At 43.9% G+C, this 17,251-nt stretch overlaps 1 protein-coding gene across 2 annotated transcripts in view; it reads right to left on the reverse strand.

Annotated features, from left to right (window-relative positions):
• Nucleotides 1–8,584: 8,584 nt before the first annotated feature.
• Nucleotides 8,585–17,251, reverse strand: part of LOC143805460 (complement C5-like) — a 112,808-nt gene continuing 104,141 nt past the window's right edge. For both annotated transcript variants that reach the window (XM_077284852.1, XM_077284851.1), the window contains exons 39-41: nucleotides 9,945–10,028; nucleotides 9,732–9,870; nucleotides 8,585–8,837 (exon numbers count right to left, since the gene is read on the reverse strand). In XM_077284852.1, the coding sequence (XP_077140967.1) occupies nucleotides 8,696–8,837; nucleotides 9,732–9,870; nucleotides 9,945–10,028 (365 nt within the window). In that variant the 3' untranslated portion in view covers nucleotides 8,585–8,695. The remainder of the gene's footprint in view (nucleotides 8,838–9,731; nucleotides 9,871–9,944; nucleotides 10,029–17,251) is intronic.

Raw genomic sequence — 17,251 nt, forward strand, 5'->3', positions numbered from 1 at the left:
GGCGTAACAACCGAGGTCACAATGGTCGCTGCAGCTACCAGTCCCGTGAAGGGCCCGCTCATGCCAGCCCCTACTTCAGCTGGATGTGCGTCCGAGAATTTACATCCTGCTGAAGTGTATTTCAGTGCAAAAACTCATTGGGTCTGTGTGCTGAAATACACGCTGCTGGCCAATCAGAGGCCAGTAGCTAACGTTGGTGTGCACCAGGGTGCTTGGCAGCGACATCATATGTTCCCATCACTTGGACGCTGAAGTCAGCCACTGTCTTCAGAAGACTGCACCACGCAGCGGGAAAGCAGTGGGAAGGTGAGTAGGAGAATTTATGGTTGTTTTTCTCTATGCATTGAATAACAGTGGCGCCGGCAGAATGAAGCACATATACCAGGATAGAGGATATATACATGAATGTGGGGACATATACCAGGATGGGGACATGGTGGGGGGCATTTATACCGTTAAGGGGCCCAGGATGACATTACTACATAATGGTGGAGGGAAGGAGCAACTTGTATGTCCTTAAATTAATGAGAACACTACAAGGGCCCATACATCTGACCAACATGCAAAAGAGGGGGAGTAAGTCAAAATTTTTCACCAGGGCTAATCAGAATGTAGTGACGCCACTGCCCCCTAGTGGTGGCTTCAGACATAATCTTATGTATCCCTGTATACAGGGAGCTCCCTCTAGTGGAAGCTGCAGACATAATTGTTGTGAATTCTGTTTGTGGCCTCCCTCTGGTGGCTACTGGTGGTACTGGTTGACTTCTGTCTTCTATCTCCAGTGCACCTGTTCCCATCAGGAATTGGGAGTTTCCTATATAGTCTGGCTTCTCACTCATTTACTTGCCGGCTATCAATGTTACCAGAGCTCTTCTGTTACTTGCTACCTGCTCCAAGTCTGCTGAGTCAGATAAGTTTGATCATTTGTACCTTTTGTCCAGCGTGCATTTATATGAATCTTGCTGCTGGAAGCTCTAGTGAACTGAAATGACCACTCCGGTGTCATGAGTTGATACCGGAGTTTAAAGTCATTTCAGGATGGTATTTTGTAGGGTTTTGAGTTGACCGCGAAGTCCACTTTTGTATTTTCTGCTATCTAGTTAGTGGGCCTCTCTTTGCTGAACCTGTATTCATACTGCGTATGTGTTTTCTCCTTAACTAACCGTCATTATATGTTGGGGGCTACTATTACTTTGGGGTTTTCTCTGGAGGCAAGCCAGGTCTGTGTTTCCTCTATTAGGGGTAGCTAGATCTCCGGCTGGTGCGAGACGTCTAGGGATAAAACGCAGGTACGTTCCCCGGCCACTGGTAGTTGTGCGTTAGGTTCAGCATCGCGGTCAGGTTAGATTCCATCTTCCTAGAGCTAGTCCTGTTTTTGCCCATGTCCCTGCCATTGGGAATCATGACAGTATAGCCGGCCCGATGTGTTAAGTATTGGCTGAAGTAGGAGAGAAAATAAGTATCTGACACCTTTTTTTTTTTTTTTTTTTTTTTTTTTTTTAACTCTGCAGTCTGTTTAGCCATAATTGCAGTCTGCCTCTTTCCCCTCCTCTTAATCCCTGAATGGCTCAGATCTCAGCTGCTGAGAAATGGATATCCAGAGTTTAGCTTCAAATCTGAATAATCTTGCTTCTAAGGTTCAAAATATACAAGATTTCGTCATACATGCTCCTATGTCTGAACCTAAAATTCCTATACCAGAGTTTTTTTCTGGAGATAGATCTCGTTTTTTGAATTTTAAGCACAATTGTAAATTGTATCTTTCTCTGAGACCTCACTCCACTGGAAACCCTGCTCAGCAGGTTAAGATTGTTATTTCCTTGCTGCGGGGTGACCCCCAGAATTGGGCATTTGCATTGGCGCCAGGGGATCCTGCGCTGCTCAATGTGGATGCGTTTTTTCTGGCGCTGGGGTTGCTCTATGAGGAACCGAATTTGGAGATTCAAGCTGAAAAGGCCTTGATAGCCCTCTCTCAAGGGCATGATGAAGCTGAAATATATTGTCAAAAGTTTCGTAAATGGTCTGTGCTTACTCAGTGGAATGAGTGCGCCCTGGCGGCGAATTTCAGAGAGGGTCTCTCTGACGCCGTTAAGGATGTCATGGTGGGGTTTCCTACGCCCACAGGTCTGAATGAGTCCATGACAATGGCTATTCAGATTGACAGGCGTTTGCGGGAGCGCAAACCTGTGACCATTTGGCGGTGTCTTCTGAGCAGGCACCAGAGAATATGCAATGTGATAGAATTCTGTCCAGAAGTGAACGGCAGAATTATAGGCGTAAAAATGGGTTGTGTTTCTATTGTGGCGATTCTGCTCATGTTATATCAGCATGCTCTAGACGCACTAAAAGGGTTGATAAGTCTTTTGCAGTTAACAACTTGCAGTCTAAGTTTCTTTTGTCTGTAACTTTGATTTGTTCGTTATCATCTATTAATGTGAATGCCTATGTGGACTCTGGCGCTGCCCTGAGTCTTATGGATTGGTCCTTTGCCAGGCGCTGTGGGTTTAGTCTAGAGTCTCTGGAAGTCCCTATTCCTTTGAAGGGTATCGACTCCACACCGTTGGCTAGGAATAAACCTCAATACTGGGCACAAGTGACTGTGTATGACTCCAGACCATCAGGAGGTGATTCGATTCCTTGTGTTGCATAATTTGCATGATGTCTTAGTGCTTGGATTGCCATGGTTACAAACTCACAACCCAGTTCTTGACTGGAAAACAATGTCCGTGTTAAGCTGGGGATGTCAGGGGGTTCATGGGGGAGTACCTTTGGTTTCCATTGCTTCATCTACTCCCTCTGAGGTTCCGGCATTTTTGTCTGATTTTTGTGATGTTTTTGAGGAGCCTAAACTTTAGTTCACTCCCTCCTCACAGGGATTGCGATTGTGCTATAGATTTGATTCCTGGCAGCAAATTTCCTAAAGGTCGTTTGTTCAATCTGTCTGTGCCAGAGCATGCTGCTATGCGTGAGTATATTAAGGAGTCCTTGGAAAAGGGACATATTCGTCCATCTTCATCCCCTTTAGGAGCAGGGTTTTTTTTCGTGGGTAAAAAAGATGGTTCCCTGAGGCCTTGTATTGATTATCGGCTGTTGAATAAGATTACAGTCAAATATCAGTATCCTTTGCCATTGTTGACTGATTTGTTTGCTCGTATTAAGGGGGCAAGGCGGTTCTCTAAGATTGACCTTCGGGGTGCGTATAATTTGGTGCGGATTAAGCAGGGAGATGAGTGGAAAACCGCATTTAATACGCCCGAGGGCCATTTTGAGTATCTGGTAATGCCTTTTGGTCTTTCTAATGCCCCTTCAGTCTTTCAGTCCTTTATGCACAATATTTTCCGTGAATATCTGGATAAATTTATGATTGTGTATCTGGATGATATTTTGATTTTTTCCGATGACTGGGAGTCGCATGTTCAACAGGTCAGGAAGGTTTTTCAGGTTCTGCGGGCCAATTTTTTGTTTGTAAAGGGTTCAAAGTGTATTTTTGGGGTTCAGAAGATCTCTTTTTTGGGGTATATTTTTTCCCCTTCTTCTATTGAGATGGATCCTGTCAAGGTTCGGGCTATTTGTGATTGGACGCAACCGACTTCCCTTAAGAGCCTTCAGAAATTCTTGGGCTTTGCTAATTTCTATCGTCGATTTATAACTGGTTTTTCAAGTGTCGTTAAGCCTCTAACGGATTTGACTAAGAAGGGTGCTGATGTTTCCAATTGGTCCTCGGCGGCTGTGGAGGCCTTTCGGGAGCTTAAGCACCGCTTTTCTTCTGCTCCTGTGTTGCGCCAACCTGATGTTTCACTTCCTTTTCAGGTCGAAGTTGATGCTTCAGAGATCGGAGCGGGGGCGGTTTTGTCGCAGAGAAGTTCCGATTGCTCGGTGATGAAACCATGTGCGTTCTTTTCTCGAAAATTTTCGCCCGCCGAGCGAAATTATGATGTTGGTAATCGGGAACTCTTGGCTATGAAGTGGGCCTTTGAGGAGTGGCGTCATTGGCTTGAGGGTGCTAGGCATCAGGTTGTGGTCTTGACTGATCACAAGAATCTGATTTACCTTGAGTCAGCCAGGCGTCTGAATCCTAGACAGGCGCGCTGGTCGTTGTTTTTCTCCCGGTTTAATTTTGTGGTCTCATATCTACCAGGTTCAAAAAATGTGAAGGCAGATGCCCTTTCTAGGAGTTTTGAGCCTGACTCCCCGGGTGATTCTGAGCCTACGGGTATCCTTAAGGATGGGGTGATATTGTCTGCTGTCTCTCCAGACTTGCGACGTGCTTTGCAGGAGTTTCAAGGGGATAGGCCTGATCGTTGTCCGCCTGGGAGACTGTTTGTTCCAGATGAATGGACCAGTAGAGTCATCTTGGAAGTTCATTCTTCTGTGTTGGCAGGCCACCCTGGAATCTTTGGTACCAGAGATTTGGTGGCCAGGTCCTTCTGGTGGCCTTCCCTGTCTCGGGATGTGCGTACTTTTGTACAGTCTTGTGATGTTTGTGCTCGGGCCAAGCCTTGTTGTTCTCGGGCTAGTGGATTGTTGTTGCCCTTGCCTGTTCCGAAGAGGCCTTGGACGCACATCTCTATGAACTTTATTTCGGATCTCCCGGTTTCTCAGAAAATGACCGTCATCTGGGTGGTGTGTGACCGTTTTTCTAAAATGGTTCATTTGGTACCCTTGCCCAAGTTGCCTTCTTCATCGGAGTTGGTTCCTCTATTTTTTCAGAATGTGGTTTGTCTACATGGTATCCCGAAAAACATCGCTTCTGACAGGGGATCCCAATTTGTGTCTAGATTTTGGCGGGCGTTCTGTGCCAGGATGGGCATTGATTTGTCTTTTTCGTCTGCTTTCCATCCTCAGACGAATGGCCAGACAGAGCGAACTAATCAGACCTTGGAGACTTATTTGAGGTGTTTTGTGTCTGCTGATCAGGATGACTGGGTCGCCTTTTTGCCGTTGGCGGAGTTTGCCCTTAATAATCGGGCTAGTTCTGCCACTCTGGTTTCTCCTTTCTTCTGCAATTCGGGGTTTCACCCTCGTTTTTCATCTGGTCAGGTGGAATCTTCGGATTGTCCTGGAGTGGACACTGTGGTGGATAGATTGCACCAGATTTGGAGTCATGTGGTGGACAACTTGAAGTTGTCCCAGGAGAAGACTCAGCAGTTTGCTAATCGTCATCGTCGTGCTGGTAATCGTCTTCGCGTTGGGGACTTGGTGTGGTTATCTTCTCGTTTTGTCCCTATGAAGGTCTCTTCTCCTAAGTTTAAACCTCGGTTCATAGGTCCTTATAAGATTTTGGAGATTCTTAATCCTGTATCGTTTTGTTTGGACCTACCAGCATCTTTCACTATTCATAATGTCTTCCATCGGTCTTTGTTGCGGAGGTACGAGATACCGGTTGTTCCTTCTGTTGAGCCTCCTGCTCCTGTGTTGGTGCAGGGTGAATTGGAGTACGTTGTGGAGAAGATTTTGGACTCTCGCCTTTCCAGACGGAGACTTCAATATTTGGTCAAATGGAAGGGATACGGTCAGGAGGATAATTCTTGGGTTACTGCCTCTGATGTTCATGCCTCTGATTTGGTTCGCGCCTTTCATAGGGCTCGTCCAGATCGCCCTGGTGGTTCTCATGAGGGTTCGGTGCCCCCTCCTCAAGGGGGGGGTACTGTTGTGAATTCTGTTTGTGGGCTCCCTCTGGTGGCTACTGGTGGTACTGGTTGACTTCTGTCTTCTATCTCCAGTGCACCTGTTCCCATCAGGAATTGGGAGTTTCCTATATAGTCTGGCTTCTCACTCATTTACTTGCCGGCTATCAATGTTACCAGAGCTCTTCTGTTACTTGCTACCTGCTCCAAGTCTGCTGAGTCAGATAAGTTTGATCATTTGTACCTTTTGTCCAGCGTGCATTTATATGAATCTTGCTGCTGGAAGCTCTAGTGAACTGAAATGACCACTCCGGTGTCATGAGTTGATACCGGAGTTTAAAGTCATTTCAGGATGGTATTTTGTAGGGTTTTGAGTTGACCGCGAAGTCCACTTTTGTATTTTCTGCTATCTAGTTAGTGGGCCTCTCTTTGCTGAACCTGTATTCATACTGCGTATGTGTTTTCTCCTTATCTAACCGTCATTATATGTTGGGGGCTACTATTACTTTGGGGTTTTCTCTGGAGGCAAGCCAGGTCTGTGTTTCCTCTATTAGGGGTAGCTAGATCTCCGGCTGGTGCGAGACGTCTAGGGATAAAATGCAGGTACATTCCCCGGCCACTGGTAGTTGTGCGTTAGGTTCAGCATCGCGGTCAGCTTAGATTCCATCTTCCTAGAGCTAGTCCTGTTTTTGCCCATGTCCCTGCCATTGGGAATCATGACACATAATCTTATCATGTTTCCTTGCGTACAGGGAGCTCCCCCTAGTGGTGGATGCAGACAGGACCTTATCATTCATCTCTGTATACAGGGAGCTCCCTCTAGTGGAAGCTGCAGATAGGACCTTATCATGTATCTCAGTATACAGGGAGCTCCCTCTAGTGGTGGCTGGAGTCAGAACCTTATGTATCTTCACTATGGAACTGACATAAATCTTCTGTTTTGTGATTTGCTTTGTGTTCTTGGCCACAATCTTGCTCTTTATGTTTCTGATCAGCATCAGTCTTTGAAAAATGACAGTGTAGTGTTACAGCTCTGGATGTGACTGGAGGATAAGACATACAGTTGCTTCTCACAATATTAGAATATCATCAAAAAGTTAATTTATTTCAGTTCTTCAATACAAAAAGTGGAACTCATTATATATGGTCATTATAAACAGAGTGATCTATTTCAAGTGTTTATTTCTGTTAATGTTGATGATTATGGCTTACAGCCAATGAAAACTCAAAAGTCATTATCTCAGTAAATTAGAATAATTAACAAAAAACACCTGCAAAAGGCTTCCTAAGCGTTTAAAAAGGTCCCTTAGTCTGTTTCAGTAGGCTCCACAATCATGGGGAAGACTGCGAACTTGATAGATATCCAGAAAGCAGTCATTGACACACTCCACAAGGAGGGAAAGCCACAAAAGGTCATTGCTAAAGAAGCTGGTTGTTCACAGAGTACTGTATCCAAGCATATTAATGCAATGTTGAGTGGAGGTGTGAAAAAGTGGTAGAAAAAGGTGCACAAACAGGGATAACCGCAGCCTTGAAAAGATTAAGAAAAGGCCATGCTGCTGGAGTCATTGCTTCAAAAGCCACCACACACAGATGTATCCAGGACATGGGCTACAAGTGACGCATTCCTTGTGTTAAGCCACTCATGACCAATAGACAATGCCAGAAGCGTCTTACCTGGGCCAAGGAGAAAAAGAACTGGACTGTTGCTCAGTGGTCCAAGGTGTTGTTTTCAGATAAAAGTAAGTTTTGCATTTCATTTTGAAATAAAGGTCCCAGAGTCTGGAGGAAGAGTGGAGAGGCCACAATCCAAGCTGCTTGAGGTCTAGTGTGAAGTTTTCACAAGCAGTGATGGTTTGGGGAGCCATGTCATCTGGTGTAGGTCCACTGTGTTTTATCAAAACCAAAGTCAGCGCAGCCGTCTACCAGGAAATTTTAGAGCACTTCATGCTTCCCTCTGCCGACAAGCTTTTTGGAGATGGAAATTTCATTCTCCAGCAGGACTTGGCACCTGTCCACACTGCCAAAAGTACCAATACCTGGTTTACAAACAACAATATCACTGTGCTTGATTGGCCAGCAAACTCGCCTGACCTTAACCCCATAGAGAATCTATGGGGTATCGCCATGAGTAAGATGAGAGACACCAGACCCAACAATGCAGACGAGCTGAAAGCTGCTATCAAAGCAACCTGGGCTTCCATAACACCTCAGCAGTGCCACAGGCTGATCGCCTCCATGCCACGCCACATTGATGCAGTAATTGATGCCAAAGGAGCCCCGACCCAAGTATTGAGTGCATTAACTGAACATTTCAGTAGGCCAACATTTTGGATTTTAAAATCATTTTTCAAGCTGGTGTTATAAAGTATTCAAATTTTTTGAGATGACTTTTGGGTTTTCATTGGCTGTAAGCCATAATCATCAACATTAACAGAAATAAAAATTTGAAATAGATCACTCTGTTTGTAATGACTATATAATATGAGTCTCACATTATGTATTGAACTGAAATAAATTAACTTTTTTTTATGATATTCTAATTTTGTGAGAAGCACCTGTATATAAAGACATCCAATTCATCTATATACCAGGCTGTAGTAGGGCGGCTGTCTCTATATTTCAGGATTATAGGAAATGTGTCATTTTCTATGGCTCAGTTCTCTCTCTGATAATAGCGCCGCCTCCTGGTCATAGCCGCAGCTTAGCCCCATTGAAGTGAGCACCACACACCTGGACATTAGGGGGCGCTGTTACTGGTGGTGAAGCTGAGCCTACACTAGGGTGAGTTAAGTCACCTGGCAATTGCACTCTTACATTGTGTCAGTTGATCTGCAATTTTTCCTATTTCCGTGTTCCTGCTCACAGGTGACAGCCATCACAGGCTGCAATGTAAGACATTGGCCCTCCTGTCCTGCTTCCAGACGCGGCCTCCGCAGAGTATTCGGTCATTGGACTCGGGGCAATCAGACGATTTTATTTATACAACTTTTCTAATTTTTTGTTAATATAAAATAAGACACAAGGAGACTTTGCGGACACACTGTAACAGATCTACAGCGAGCTCACTATGACTGACAACCCTCCAGTAGAAAGTTCTCTGAGAATTCATCCAGGATGGAGATAAAATGTCCACAGGAGGGATCCCTGCAGGATGACAACTCCGGCCACCACTCCACCCACACGCTGGAGTCCAGTGGATACTCGTACCTGCATGGAAGGAAATGGCAACACCATTACACTAATCATATGTCCTGCCACAGGCAATGGTCTGACAGCTGGGACACTGATGACCTCATAAGAGAAGCTCCTGCCAGTGATATCTCCCCCCAAGATTAAACGGTTTCACCGATCACATGACTGGTTCTGCACCTCCCGTACCAGGACAATATTTTTCTTTCTCCTGTCCCAGTCATTCACTATTATTCACCCTCTCCCTCCCCTGACACTTACTGATATTAACTCTCACCAGCACTTACCGATATTCGCCCAACTCCTCCTCTGGCTCTCAGCAATATTCACCCTCCTCTGGCACCTACTGATATTCATCCTACTCCTCCACTGGCACTGACCGATATTCGCCCTACTCATCTCCGACATTTACCGACATTCCTCCTACTCCTCCCCTGGCACTGACTGATATTCCCCTACTCCTCCCCTGACAATTACCAATATTTGTCCTACTCCTCCCCTGGCACTTACCGATATTCACCATACTCCTCCCTTAGCACCGTACACCCTCCATGACACTTACTGATGTTCAACTTCCGTGTCACTTACTGGCTAATATTTGTCCTTCCCCCTCAGCAGCACTTACTAATATTTGATCTCCAAGACACTGACATTTGTCTTCCCCCTTGGCCCCACTTACTGATAGTTGACCTCCCCCTCAGCAGCACTTAGGGATATTCGCCATTGGCAGCATTTATTGACATTCACCCTCCCCTCAGAGGCACTTTATTGATATTTGCTCCCACCTCTCCATGGCACTGGCTGATATTATGCCGCCCCTTCCATGGCACTTACTGATATTGGCTTTCCCCTCCCTCTCGGCTAATTAGCGGCACTGGCTAATATTTACCTTCCCTCTCTAGAGGCACTTACTGATATTCGCGCTCCCCGCGGATCTGCAGTCCATCCTTCCCCATGATCAGATACTGTTCTCCGCTCTGCAGGATGAACGCTTCACATGTCTTCTTCTTGATGAGCCAGACTTGTTTATCAGCCTTCACAGAGGCAGATCCTGAGGGTGGGAGAGGAGACACAGGGTGAGCCCTGGGCTTGGCTGCAATCATTATCACCATGTTCTGAATTTACCTTTATTAAATACATCAACGATGGTCACTGTGTATTTCAGGAAATCCCCCTCTTCTTCGGACGAGATGACTTTCACTTTATATGCTATGGAAGGTGAGAACAAAACAAAGTTATGCTTCTCTGCTTACTATCACTGAATGGGATGCTATTAGCAGTGGATTACTCTCTGTACTGTCCAGCCATTCAACAGTGTACATATATATTTATTCTGGAACAAAGAAAACACAGTTTACAACTGGTATTTCTTAAAGCTTAGGATCTTAGCATTTTGTCTGTGAGCTTGCAAAATGAAAGTAAAATCTGCTCCAGCTACACACAGTGAACAGGAAATTCCTGGTTTCTTTTTCTGAAACAATGTATCATTGTATTAAACCATCCCTCGACCAAAACAGTGCCGCTAACTACAGACCTTTCTCTAATCTTCCCTTCATCTCTATACTCCTGGAACACTTGGTCCACTCCCATCTAATCTGCCATCTCTCAGATCACTCTTCTTGATCCTCTGTAAGAGGGTGGTGCTATTATGGACAGTAAGGAACACGCTGTCACTTTAGGAGGCTGCACCCCCTTGTCTGGCATGATGGAATGTTCTGCTTCTCCCCTGCAATAGTCAGTGTGATGAACTAGTCTGGCAGAGTGCAAGACTGCAGTTGTTGAGCTGGAGCAGCGTGTGTTAGCTGAGGCTGCTGCAGAGAGGACTTTTTGTGCTGATAGCTGAAAAAGAGAAGAACTGTGTCCTGATATAGCTGCAAGAGAGCCACGAAGATACAGAGAAAGGGATTAACAGTTTCCAGGAGCATCCCTAGGATCCAGAAACAAGGAGAAGACCACGCTTCACAGAGCTGACAAAAAGCCGTGCGCACCACCATATTAGACTGCTGGGGGCCCCCTGGGACTGGAACTGATTCTCCAACATCACCGTGAGTCTGTTCCTGTTTGGTGCACCTGTTAGGGCCTAGTGTAGGCTTCAATAGTCAGTACAAGGGAGCCGTGTGGCCTGCTTAGTAAAGGCCAGGGAGGTTATATGTAGAGTAGCATCATCACTTGTTTATTGTTTACATTTGCTTGTTAGACATATTTTGAGTCTGTAATAGTTGGAGCACCGTGCTATTTTACAGGAAAGATAACGTTTATAACTCTTGTAAATAGTTTTTTGCCATTGTATACCCCTGTTTGCATCTTCCTCATTCACTTCATCCCTTGCCTTCCAATAAATTTACCCTTTGTTGTTTGCACCTCATCTTGTGTACAGTAGTCTTCCTGCACTGTGGTGGTCCCCCGGCCATCGCTTCACCTCTACAATCCGGTTTCCGCTATTTACATTCTACTGAAACTGCCCTCCCTGAAGTCTCATTATCTAGTAACAGCTAAAGCTAATTATAGTGCTTTGGAACAAAGCACTATATTGTAATCCGAACGTGGTTAACTTCTTCTTATTATTCTTCTTATTATTATTATTCAGTCCACAGTTAATGCGGCCTGAACCGCTTCACTCACAGACTCCAGTGAGGTGTCATTTCGAAGCCAGCGTCCCCAAGAGGTGTGCTAAGTATTTTTCGTGTCGATCGGATTTGTAGTTTTGGCGCAATTTGCGTTTGAAAAAAGTGTTTCAATGCATTTCAATAGGGAAATTTTCCCATACGTTTATAATGGGCCTGATTTCTGAGGCAATTTCTAAAAATAACTGCCAACTGCCACCTGGCTGATTAGCTCATTGATATGCGCAGTCAGACTCAGTTACTATTCCAACGCCTACGAACTCTACCAAGACACAGTTTTGCCAGATAATATCAACTCTTAAAGTGACCCGCCCACCAAATCGGATCCTGAGGTGCGCAGCCCACACCAAAACGGACCCAGAGTGGCGCCGCCCGCCAAATCAGACCCAGAGTGGCGCCGCCCGCCAAATCGGACCCAGAGTGGCGCCGCCCGCCAAATCGGACCCAGAGTGGCGCCGCCCGCCAAATCGGACCCAGAGTGACCCCGCCCGCCAAATCGGACCCAGAGTGGCCCCGCCCACCAAATCGGACCCAGAGTGGCCCCGCCCGCCAAATCGGACCCAGAGTGGCTACAACTACCAAACCAGCACCTGAGGGGCACCCAAGTGTGAAAGTCTTGCTGGGGCAACCCGGGCACCATTCCAAAGCACTATCTGTAGTTCCTTCAGGAAATACCCATCTAGTGGTCACTGATCCCTGCAAATTCTCCTGGATCTCTCTGCAGCATTCAACACTGTGGATTATCAGCTCCTCCTCACTATGCTCCGCTCTTTCGGCCTCACAGACATCTCTCTCTCCTGGTTCTCCTCCTACCTCCCTGACCGCTCCTTCAATGTATCTTTAGCTGGCTCTTCCTCCTCTTCCCCTTACTGTCAGGGTTCCTCAAGGATCAGTCCTAGGCCCCCTCCTCTTCTTGTATACTGCCCCTATTGGACAATCAGTAGATTTTGTTTTCAGCACCAGCTCTCTGCTGATGACACCTAATTATACAGTAAGTTCAAAATAATAGCAGTGTGGTCAAAAACATGAGATAATCACAAAATCTTTACACTAGTTTTTATTTCTATACATTGGGAACATTGCACACTGTTTTCTAATTCAAAACATGAAGAGAAATGTAGATAATTGTAAACTACTTTACAGAAAACAAAAAAAATGTACATTGGGTTCTAAAAAATAGCAGCGTCTGCATTTGTTTTTACAAACTCGCAATGTGTACTTTTTTGTGGATTTAGCATTCCTGTGAATCACTAATCTAATATTTAGTTGTTACCCACAGTTTTTTAGGACTGCTTCACACCTATGTTGCATAGTCAACCAACTACATCCCACAATGTTTTGGCATTTGTTGGCTTTGCCTCAGAAGCGGCATTTTTTGTTACCCCAAAAGTGTTCTATTGGATTAAGGTCCGGGGATTGGGCTGGCCACTCCATAACCTCAATTTTGTTGGACTTGAACCAAGATTTTGCTCGTTTACTGGTGAATTTAGGGTAGTTGTCTTGTTGAAACACCGATTTCAAGGGCATATCCTCTTCAGCGTAAGGCAGCATGACATCTTCAAGAATTTTAATATATGCAAACTGGTCCATGATCCCTGGTATGTGGTAAATAGGTTTCGCACCACAGTAAAGAGAAACACATACATATCATGATGCTTGCACCACCATGCTTCGCTGTCTTCAGAGTGTACTGTGGCTTGTGTGCAGAGTTTGGGGGTCATCTGACGAACTGTCTGGCTCTTGGACCCAAAAAAAACAATTTTACTTTCATCAGTCCACAAAATGTTTCTCCATTTATCTTTAGGCCAGTTGATGTGTTCTTTAGCAAATTGTGTCTGCTTCAGCACATGTCGTTTTTTTTTACAGTGGACTTTGCGGGGACTTCTTGGTAAGAGATTTGCTTCACACCGGCGTCTTCTAACTGTCACAATCCTCACAGGTAACTTGAGACTGTGTGATCATCCTGGAGCTGATCATCGGCTGAGCCTTTGCCATTCTGGCTATTCTTCCATCCATTAGAATGGTAGTCTTCCGTTTTTCTTCCACGTCTCTTTGGTTTGGCTTTCCAGTTTAAAGCATTGGAGATAATTTTAGCTGAACAGCCGATCATTGTCTGCACTTCTTTATAAGTTTTACCCTCTCGATCTCCATCTTATCAAAGCACGCTGATCTTCTGACCAATGTCTCGAGTGACCCATATTTCTCAAGCTTTCAAGGAGAAATGCATGTACAACATGTCCTGGCTTCACCCTTAAATAAGGGCCACCTGATTCACACCTGTTTCTTCACAGAATGATTGACCTCACTAATTGAATTTCACACTGCTATTATTTTGAACACACCCCTTTCAATCCATAAAAGTCTTAAATTGCTATGCGAAGCAAAAAGACTACATACACAATGCACTATGATATATAATTCAATAATATTTATTAATAATTAGTACCATAGAATAAACAATAATAACACAGGTCAACAAAAAAAAAAAAAAATTTCTGGTGTCCAAAATATTTTAATGAATTTGGGGTATTTTTGGGGTGCTGATTCTGAATATGCTATCAGTTTTGCCAGATTGGCTCAAGTTTTTGACATTTTTGGTATCTTATTTATAGCACTTGTTGGTAAATGTGACGCATCATCTCATTAATTTCTTTGGATTAGTACTTGAACTGAGCAGTTCTCAATATAGTTTTGTGTTAATTAGTGTTCTAAAAGTTTGTTCATAGCTTGATTTTTGCACTAACTTTATGTTGTTGTCTGTTTTCCAGTGAAAAGCATGAACTCATCAAGAAGAAGTTGTCTTAATGATCCAGACTCATTCTGTTACATTTGTGGTGAATACACACTGCCAAAACATAGAAGAAACATAACAGACTTCGTAAAAAAAGTGTATTTTGCCTATTTTGGGGTTATGCTTGGGGACCAAGACAAGTTTTGGGCACCACACATAGTGTGCAAAGCATGTATCGAATTATTACGAAAATGGAGCAAAGGACAAAGAAAAAGCTTCAAATTTGGTGTTCCAATGGTGTGGAGAGAGACAAAAAATCATCATGATGACTGTTATTTCTGTGCAGTGCAAGTGCAAGGATTCAATAAGCATAAGAAATGAAAATGGGAGTAACATGGAATCTGCAAGAAGGCCTGTCCCTCATTGTGAAGATATGCCTGTACCTGTGTTTACCATAAATAACAGTCATCATGATGATTTTTTGGCTCTCTCCACACCATTGGAACACCAAATTTGAAGCTTTTTCTTTGTCCTTTGCTCCATTTCGTAATAATTCGATACATGCTTTGCACACTATGTGTGGTGCCCAAAACTTGTCTTGGTCCCCAAGCATAACCCCAAAATAGGCAAAATACACTTTTTTTACGAAGTCTGTTATGTTTCTTCTATGTTTTGGCAGTGTGTATTCACCACAAATGTAACAGAATGAGTCTGGATCGTTAAGACAACTTCTTCTTGATGAGTTCATGCTTTTCACTGGAAAACAGACAACAACATAAAGTTAGTGCAAAAATCAAGCTATGAACAAACTTTTAGAACACTAATTAACACAAAACTATATTGAGAACTGCTCAGTTCAAGTACTAATCCAAAGAAATTAATGAGATGATGCGTCGCATTTACCAACAAGTGCTATAAATAAGATACCAAAAATCTCAAAAACTTGAGCCAATCTGGCAAAACTGATGACATACTCAGAATCAGCACCCCAAAAATACCCTAAATTCGATGAAATATCTTTGGCACCAAAAATGCTGTTGACCAGTGTAATTATTACAGTGAAGTTCTCCAATAGTGGAGCGGATTTTATTCACATAACATACAAAATTTATCCATGTGAGAAATCACTGGCCAATTGTCCAAGTGAAAGAACCTGCATAGTAGGTACACCTATACACAGCCGAGCAATGTAGATATCAAGCATACGGCACAATGAAACAAAAGTGGTTCAATTGAGGGGACTTACTTATTTATTCTAGCCACAGGCCTCTGTATACTAGTGTACCCCATCTCTTAAACCCACCTATCCAATAACTATGACAGGAAAAATAAAAAAGGCTAGGGCCCGCCAAGATAACTCACATGGATATGATGTCCGTGTCTCCGTTCCTTTTTCCCGACGCGCGTTTCGTAACACTTCCTCAGGGGGCGTCCCCTGGAAGTGTTACGAAACGCGCGTCGGGGTAAAGGAACGGAGACACGGACATCATATCCATGTGAGTTATCTTGGCGGGCCCTAGCCTTTTTTATTTTTTATTTTTCCTGTCATAGTTATTGGATAGGTGGGTTTAAGAGATGGGGTACACTAGTATACAGAGGCCTGTGGCTAGAATAAATAAGTAAGTCCCCTCAATTGAACCACTTTTGTTTCATTGTGCCGTATGCTTGATATCTACATTGCTCGGCTGTGTATAGGTGTACCTACTATGCAGGTTCTTTCACTTGGACAATTGGCCAGTGATTTCTCACATGGATAAATTTTGTATGTTATGTGAATAAAATCCGCTCCACTATTGGAGATCTTCACTGTAATAATTATTATTGTTTATTCTATGGTACTAATTATTAATAAATATTATTGAACTATATATCATAGTGCATTGTGTATGTAGTCTTTTTGCTTTGCATAGCAATTTAAGACTTTTGTGGATTAAAAGGTTGGTAGTTAACACAATGATACAATAGGGATAATTTTTTGGTTGATTACACCCCTTTCAATGAATTATTCTGACACAAAGACTGAAAAACATGCAGATCCGATGCGGAGTCTGTTGCTTTTCTTAGAATCTACTACACCTAACATCCGATCACTCACTCGTGTCATCTACACCTCAAAAACATTTCTATAATTCGACCTTTTCTTACTTTCGACTCTGCAAAAACTCTTACTGTAACTCTTATACATTCTCATCTGGACTATTGGAGCTCTCTACTAGTCTTTCTCCCTCTTACTAAACTCTCCCCTCTCCAATCCGTCCTGAATGCGGTAGCCATATTCCTCACCAGCCGTTACACCAATGCCTTTACCATGTGCCAATGCATATTTCCCATAAGGGATGGAGGCAGTGTTCTGGATCACTGCGTTGAGAAACACGTGATGGTGTCTCCACGGTGTTGGATGTTTTGATCTCCCCGAGGTCATTCATCCTCATGTTTATAATATTTACCATGTGCTAGTCGTTGCACTGGTTACCCATCCACTCCAGAGTTCAATATAAACTTATCACACTCACCCACAAAGCGCTCCATGGTTCAGCACCACCCTACATCTCCCTCATCTCAGTCTACCACCCTACCCATGCCCTCCATTCTGCCAATTAACTGATTGACATCCTGAGTAATCCAAACCTCCCACTCCCATCCCAAGACTTCTCACGTGCTATGCCGATTCTTTGAAATGCTCTTCCCAGGATAATTCATTTAATCTCCAATACCTACAGTTTTAAGCATGCCCTAAAAAGGCAGTTCTTTAGACTGGCCTATCACCTCACCACACTTCTCTTTTTATCCTTGTTTTGCCGACACAAAATTTTCTTCCAAATCAAGACACTCTTGGTATCTGTTCACACACACCTCACTCACTTATTAGCCCTCTGTCTGAACTTGTACTGATACTGGCTGGTGACTGGTTCATGCAGCGTTGTGAATACCCTTATAAATTTTATTGATGGCTGGACCTTACAATACAAGCATTTTCTGCCATTCTCTTTTCGTATCTCCCCTATTTCCTCATAGATTGTAAGCTTTCGAGCAGTAGGGTCCTCACTCCTTTTGGTATCTATTGATTTTATGAGTTT

The sequence above is a fragment of the Ranitomeya variabilis genome, chromosome 2 (genome assembly GCF_051348905.1).
Source record: "Ranitomeya variabilis isolate aRanVar5 chromosome 2, aRanVar5.hap1, whole genome shotgun sequence".
NCBI lineage: Eukaryota > Metazoa > Chordata > Amphibia > Anura > Dendrobatidae > Ranitomeya > Ranitomeya variabilis.